The sequence below is a fragment of the Puma concolor genome, chromosome C2 (genome assembly GCF_028749965.1).
Source record: "Puma concolor isolate L17-30 chromosome C2, mPumCon1.1.hap2, whole genome shotgun sequence".
Classification (NCBI taxonomy): domain Eukaryota; kingdom Metazoa; phylum Chordata; class Mammalia; order Carnivora; family Felidae; genus Puma; species Puma concolor.
In genome coordinates this window covers 159,682,827-159,690,449 of record NC_141675.1, presented here as the reverse complement: position 1 = coordinate 159,690,449, position 7,623 = coordinate 159,682,827, and the positions used below count along the sequence as shown (strand labels likewise).

Here is a 7,623-nt window from a genome sequence, read left to right as displayed (position 1 = left end):
TTCACACGCGCCACCGTTCATGGTGAACAAACACGCAACACTTAGCTTTGCTGCTGCTTCAGGGAAGTCATGGGACACACACCCACTGCACCCACCTGTCACCCCCCGGGCCCGCCTCCCCAAGAAAGACACTCAGGGCAGTGGGTTTGGCATGGGGTTTATTCGGAGCGGGTGCGAGCCGCCTCCTGGGGCCAGGTCAGGCCAGGCGGGCGGGGGCTCGGACCATGCTGGCCTGGGGTCAGGGCATCCTCTAGATCAGCTCCTGAGACACAGAAGGGCAGGGCCTCAGGGCAGTGGTTGGGGCCACAGGTGGGAGCCCGTGTCTTAGCTACATGACTGTGAGCAGCCTCCCTGGGCCTCAGTTTCTCTACCTGCAAAGCAGGGTGATAGTCCCCACCTCTCGGGGCTCAGGCAGGGGATGGGCCAGCACAGTGGGAACCTGAGACACGGGGTCTGTGTCCCCACCCGGGTGGGACGTACAGGCTCCGCCTCTCCCCTTCCCTCTCCCAGCCCTGTCGTCAGTCCCCCAGCCTCCAAGGTCCCCATCTGGCAGCGTGGATCCAGAGTGACTCAGGGCCCCTGTCGGGCCGGGAGACTCAGCCTGGGGGCTCGGCGCAGCAGGGGGCGAGGCTCACCTCCTTCAGGAGCTTGGCACACCTCCCTGCGGGACAGGGGAGCGTGAGGTGCTGTGGGACTGGCCCCCGGGCCCCACCCTCGGGGTCCCCAGACCAACCCCCGCCCGGAAGGCCTGGGGTTCACCGTGCCGGGCCACCAGGTACAGCCCTACATCAGCTGTCAACTCCCGGAACCTCCAGAAGCCTGGTCCGTACTTGTCCTCGAGGCTCCGAGCTGTGGGGACACCAGGGGGCTGGGCTGGGCCGTCCCCGGGACGCGGGAGGGAGGCCAGCCCCCACCGCGGAGTGCGCTTACTAAAGTATTTGAGCACGTGGAAATCCTGGCCCTGCCAGTGCAGGGACACCCTCCGAATGGCGTCCTGCTCGTAGTCCGTGTCTATCACGTGGGTCTCCCTGTGGCCTGGGGGGCGGGGGGAGGAGAGCCCGCGTGCACCGGGCTGGGCAGGGTCTGACCCCATCCTGTCCCCGCCCAGCACCAGACCCTCCAGTAACACCAGACAGAGGGCCGGGGGGACCCAGGCCTTGAACGATGGCCCAGTTTGTGCTGAGAGAACGGGAGAGTCTGGGGCATGAGGAGGAGCGCAGGGAACGGCAGAGCCGAGGAGAGCTGGCGTGCAGGGCCAGGGGGTGGTAACTGTGACAACCGGGCAGCGGTTCTTACCAGGAAAAACAAATCTCCCCGAAACATCGGTTTCTGAGCCCACTATGTTTTCTGTCTCACAACTTCCTGAGCTGGAAGGGAGCAAAGGGCCCATGAGGGAAAGGCCAGCCTGCGTTCCTTCTGCCGGGCCCGTCACAGGGGTGCGGAGAGGGGAACGCGTCTTCAGAAAGGGCTCCAGCAGCGGATCCACACCCAGGAGGGCCTGGGGCAGGCTGAGGGTGGCGGAGGGGCGGGGCCGGGGCCCCGCCAGCCTCTGCCCCCCTGGGTCTGTGACCCCCAGGGGCCCCAGCACTGTTTTCTCTCTTTTCAGTTAATGGGGTTTTTTCAAAACTCTACGCTTATCTTCAGGTCTAGGAGCAGATCGACGTGTGGCAGCTGTGGGAGCCCGCGGTGCGGGGCTGGGGAAGCGGGTCAAGGTCTGGTGTTTTGGACACAGCGGGGACCGGTCCACCAAAGGGACACCGTCCGGCTCCCGCAGCTACAGCCGGTGCAGCCTGGGGCTGGCCTCACGTGCCTGTTCTGCCGGAGCTCCCGGGAGCCCCCTGGGGCCCCTCACCTGTCGTACGCAGCCTTCACTGTCAGCTCATCTCCACTCAAGGTCAGGAACAAGGCCTCCAGCCTCTTTGGGGTCTTTAGCGCCAGGTTTTGGCTGGAGGCCACACCAGCTTCTCACCAAAATCCTACAATCTAGACAGAGAAGCCGGAGCCCCGTCCAAGGGAGCAGAGCCCACACCACCTGGGCAGGGTCAGGGTCAGGGTCAGGGAGCAGGCCCACACCACCTGGGCAGGTCTGAAAGGTCAACAAGCCCTTGTGGCAAAGCGACGGTCACCACCCTCCTGAGAAGCCCCTCCGGCCCATCAGACGGCAATGCCCTGTCCTTGGGGCCAGGACACCAGGGGCAGTGGTGGCTGGAGCCTGAAAGACAGGAGGGGGCAGCCAGCAACCGTCCCCTGCAGGAAGGGCACAGCTGGGGGAGGGGACTTCTGCCTTCGGACACCTGCCCAGAGCCCAGAACTTCCATCTGAAACTCAGAAATTGATCGTTTTGCAAGCGAAAAGAATTCGTGTCCCCAACGTCTGTCATCTCTGTGCCTTCTGGTGTGCTCCTGACTCAGCAGCCAACACAGACTGGCGAAGAAGCATCTAGACGGGAACCAAAGGCCCCACGCTGGGAAAGCCTCTTCTGGGCGCCACGGGGTGTGGCGCCATGGAGGGTGGGGGCGACCCCACCGATCCGGGAGCAGGAGGTGACCACGCTGAGCCCCGGTCCCTGGAGACCCCGCAGGGCCAGCCGGCCTGCCCACAGGAAACGCTCAGGGAGGGCTCTGGCCCTGCCGGTCCCTGGGTCCTTGCTCTCACACCCCGTCTCCAGGAGAGGCTCGTGCCCTCAGCAACCTGGGTGGGCCCCGGGGCCCCTGGGGTGGCTGCTGTGGCGTCGGCTGGGGGCTGGAGGGACGGAGGCGGGGCCGGCGGAGTGGACACACAGGCCCCTCCCTGCCCGACCTGTCCACGTAAGACAGAAGAGCCACCTTGTGTAGATTGAGGTCCTGCGTGGCCGTCTCCACCCGCACTAGGACAGTGCCCAGGATGACACTCAGCAACCCCGCGTCCATCGCCGCTCACGGAGCCTCTTCTGCCCCAGCACCTGGGTTTATATCGGGAGGGTGTTGTGCAAGCTCCCGGGGACACCACGCACCTGGAGCGCAGTCCAGGCCCTGTGACACCCACGGCCCCACGGTGGGCCCGCCTGGGGTCCCCGAGAGGAGGGGGTAGGAGGCCCCCCACCCCCATGGGGCGGCTCGGGACCACCGCCCCAAGCCCGAGGGGCATGCCGGGCCCAGGCCCCACGGGCTCAGAACAGCTTTCTCTTTCTGGCTCTTTCAGATCAGCCTTGGGACAATGAGGAAACGTCCTGACGACCGGGTACATCCGGCCGGCGCAGCACCGAGCCGATGGGGGCCCTGCCCTCCAGGTGGGGAAATGAATGAGGGGTCCCTCTCCCCGCGGAGGTCTCCAGGGAGGAGGCACAGAGCCCCGGTGAGGGGGAGGACTCATGGGAGATTCGGGGTGGGGGGGCTGAGGCTCGGGGACCTCTGCAGACACCTTCCTATGGCCTGTGTCCTCTGCCACCGTGACAGGAACCAGGCCAGGCCCCGCGCCTGTCCCCCACCGGACTCACTCCGGCCTCGGTGCACAGCCAGGTAAGACCCGGAGCCCAGAAGGCCGGCCCGAGAGCGGCCCTGTCTTGCTGATGCTGACCAGGACACGAGCCAGGACACAAGCCAGGGTGGTGGGACCCAGCCCCACCTCCTCCCCATCTGGACCCCCCCCCAACTTCAGTTTATCCCAGATGACAGCTTCGTGAACAGCAGCCCCGGCCCCACCAGCTGTGTGACTCAGGGCAAGTTGCGTTGCCTCGGTTTCCCCATGTGTACTGGCGACAAAGCAGAGGGACAGTGCCACGTGGCCAGGAGGGGTCTGAGGCTGCATCCTGGTTCTTGGCCAGTAGGAGGGACCCTTCCCAGCTTCGGGGCCAGAAAAGCCCACCCTGGAATGGCCCCAGGCTTGGTCAGCCGAAGGGGAGGTCCCACCCACCAGTGGGACCGGCCACCTTGGACCCAGGACACTGCCCTCCCACAAAGGCTGTCAGTTTAGGGTCAGGCAGGTGTGGAAAGGTCAAGCTAGGACGGGGTGGCCCAGGGCTGGCAGGCACGCCTGAGACCGGGAGGGGAGTCGGGGGGCATCAACACAGCGGGGGCAGCGGGGGGCCCCGAGCAGGGGGCCCCGAGGAGGCTGAGAACCGGCCAATCTGAGCCCCAGGCTGCTCCCAGCCCAGACTAACAGGAGAGGGCCCCCCAGGATGTGCTTGGCCAGGCAGGAGAGGGAGGACAGGAAGCGCGGGGGACACTGTCTGTGGATAAGCAGGAGCAGGGCTAGGACGGATGTCCCTCATCTGATGTGGCTGATGGCCTCCAGCTCCAGCCCGTGAGCCATGAAGCAGGACCGCCGATACCTTCCTGCCCCTCCCCCGCCCCCGCCCCCGCCCCTTTGAAGTGTGTTCACTGGATGCAGCTCTAGCAGGGGGGACGGCAGAGGCCAGGGCCCCAGGGAGGGCTCTCCTGCCCCCTACACTCCCCACTCCTGTTTGCCAGTTATTCGAACCTTTGAATCACCTTATGCTGGCATTTGGGCCAGTGGGACGTACGGGCTACGTAACACCATAAGCTTCATAGATCCTATTTTTCTATTTATGAACTGGAGTAGTAGTTTTATCAACAGGGACCTATAGCCATAGCTAGAAAGAGAAAGATAAGGGGTCCCGCAAGGGCACTTAGGAGAGTCGTTAGCCAAGGGGACCAGGAGAATATAGACTCATACCAATTTTGACTAATTCGTCTTTGCCTTTCTCTTTCCTCTAGTCGTTGTCTGACCTGACTCAAGCTCTGCTTGACGATTCCTGAATTATTGACATAAAAACAGCTTTGTTCCCCAAGGGCCATCCAAAGCCCTCCTTGTTGTAACAATAACAGGTCTAAGCCCCTCCGATTCCGAAGTACCACCTCGGCTAAAGAGTTTACGGATTCAGACAGTTTATCGATATTCCTTTCTAATTCTGATCAATTTGTTTGCTTAGTAATTTGAAGTTCTGATCCCCTGTAATGAGAGCGGCAGTACTTACACCAATGAATCCTGCAACCCCCAGTCCTACAAAGAGGGGCACTAGGATGATAGAAACGGGTTCCCTCGTAAATCGAGACTGGGGAACGAAACCTAGGTGTTGGTTTGAGATTTCCGCCCATTGTTCGTCTCCCAGTTTTGGAAGCAAGGGAGGTGGTCTTCCAAATAGGATTTCAAGGTGGGGGGGATGCCCTTCTTACATAAGGTATACAGCGCCCTCTGAGGAGGGCAACAGGAAGGAGGCCTACCCAGTTTTCGCAAGTTTCTGGAATTAATTCAGTCAAGGTTTCTTTTAGAGTTCTATTCGTTCTTTCTACCTGCCCTGAACTTCGGGGGTGGTAGGCACAACGTAATTTCCAATTTATTTGTAAGCTTTTGGCCAACATTTTAGGTATCTGGGCCATTATCTGACCCCAGACCAATAGGGATGCCACACCGGGGAAACAATTCACTGAGTAATTTCTTAGCCACTCTCTGAGCTGACTCTGTTGTCGTGGGTAAAGCCTCTACCCATCCAGAGAAGGTGTCCACTAGAACAAGGAGATAATGATAGCCATAGAGTCCCTGTTTCATCTCAGTGAAGTTCCCATATTTTTCCAGGCATCTGTCCGCGTCGTCTCTGCCCTGAAAAATTAAACTTGGGAGATGGGTTAGTCTGAGCACAGGCTTTGCATCGGTCTACTAGGCTTTTTACGGTTTTATTAAGGTTTGGGATAAAATAGTCCCTTTGGGCTAGTTCAGACAACTTGGTTGCCCCTAGATGTGTAGGGCTGTGGACTTGCGGGAACCAGGTCCCTCCTATAGCTCCTGGCATGAAGATGCGTCCATCCCCGAGGCGATACCAATGCTGGTCATCTCTTTTTGCCCTCTAGGTTTTCATCAGGCATAGCTCTTCTTTGGTATAAGACGGTCCCGTGGGGAGAAAGCGTGGGGGCAGCAGAGGCAAAATCTTAATCGGAAGAACATCTCTTTCTGCTGTGGCCTTTGCTGTTGCGTCAGCAGAGGCATTTTCTTCTGCTTGGGGCGAGTCTGCCTTTTGGTGGCTCTTGCAATGTATAATAGCCACCTTTTTAGGAAGCCGTCAGGCTTCCAGTAGGGCCAGGATTTCTTTTTTATTTTTAATTTCCTTCCCTCCTGATGTTAACAGTCCTCTTTCCTTATATAGAGCTCCATGAACCTGGGCGGTGGCGAAGGCGTACCTGCTACCCGTGAAAATGTTCACCGTTTTTCCCTTTGCCCATCTGAGGATCTGGGCTAAGGCTATCAGCTCTGCTCTTTGGGCAGAAGTGTCGTGCTCCAGGACTTGGGCCCAGAGAACCTGGTCCTGAGTCACTACAGCTGCACCTGCATATCCGATTCCATCTTTGACAAGACTGCTGCCATCAGTGAACAGCTCGAAGTCCACCTTTGACAGAGGTTGATCTCTTAAGTCCCCCCTCAGTCCTGTAAGAGTACTCACGGTTTCCAAGCAATCGTGGAGTGGGGCCTCTGAGTCCCTATCAGGCAGCACCGTGGCTGGATTCAAAGCCTCTGTCTTCAGGAAAGTGATGCGTGGAGGGTCTAGACGCAATACCTGATCCTGGATGATTCGCGCATTAGAGATCCATCGGTCTGGCGGGGAGCGCAGCAGTGATGCTACTGGGTGAGGTCCTGTGATCTGAAGGTCTTGTCCAAGCGTTGGTTAGTCCAAGTGTGAGTTAGGACCCCTTTCAAAATTCCCCGGATCTCATGCCCAAATAGTTGGAAGGGTTTGGGAATAGCAGGTAAAGCTGGGGCCGGGGCTTGGGTGAGGGCGCTCTTGATCTGCTCCAAAGCCCTATCTTCTTGTTCTCCCCGGACAATCTCAGTTCCTTCACCCCCAGCGGCAGAGTACAGGGGTTTCGCCATTTCAGCACAACCGGGTATCCAGAGGCGGCAATACCCAGCGGCCCCTAGGAACTCCCTGATCTGCTTTTAGTTGTGGGTTTAGGAATGTTGAGGATAGCTTGGATTCTTTCTGGCCCCAGCAATCGCTTGCCTTCATGCAGTTGGTAGCCCAAGTATATTACAGAGTCCAAGCAAATTTGCGCCTTTTTTGCAGAAACTTTATATCCCAGGACATCTAATTCCCTTAGCAGGTCCTCCGTAGCCTTTGTGCAGCTCTCTAAGGACTCAGCGGCTAGGAGCAAGTCATCTACATGTTGTAACAGCGTAACATCTGGGTGGCTCTCCCGGTAGGGGACCAAATCCCTTCGAAGAGCCTCATCAAAAAGAGTAGGGGAGTTTTTAAACCCTTGGGGCATTTATCTTTCCAACGTCCTTCTTTTTTGCAATAAGCACATTGATTTTTTCCCAACGTTGCTCGTTGCTCGGGGTCCTTTCTGGCGGGGTTGAGGCCTCCCCTGTCCTTTGCTGTTGCCCGGTGGTTTTCCCCAGGCTGCTACGAGGACCTTCCCTATTTCCTTCCCTTGCACAATGGCAGGGCTGTCCCTGCTCTGAAAAACTCACTGGGCTATTTCTACCAACTCTGAAATTACCTTTCCTTCGAATCCTTCTAATTTTTGGAGTTTTTCCGGATGTCTGGGGCCGACTGAGAATCGAAATCCGTATTAATGGTTTTTCGGTTCTCTGTTGCCTCAGGATCAATAGGAGAATATAAGTGGAAAGCCT

At 58.7% G+C, this 7,623-nt stretch overlaps 1 protein-coding gene across 1 annotated transcript; it reads right to left on the bottom strand.

Moving 5' to 3' along the window:
• Positions 1 to 546: 546 nt before the first annotated feature.
• On the bottom strand, positions 547 to 2,909 carry LCN8 (lipocalin 8). The gene is given in 6 exon segments (XM_086676195.1): positions 547 to 661; positions 760 to 849; positions 931 to 1,035; positions 1,297 to 1,367; positions 1,853 to 1,983; positions 2,826 to 2,909. Coding segments are annotated over 6 exon segments (546 nt in total). The 3' UTR covers positions 547 to 596.
• Positions 2,910 to 7,623: the final 4,714 nt, after the last annotated feature.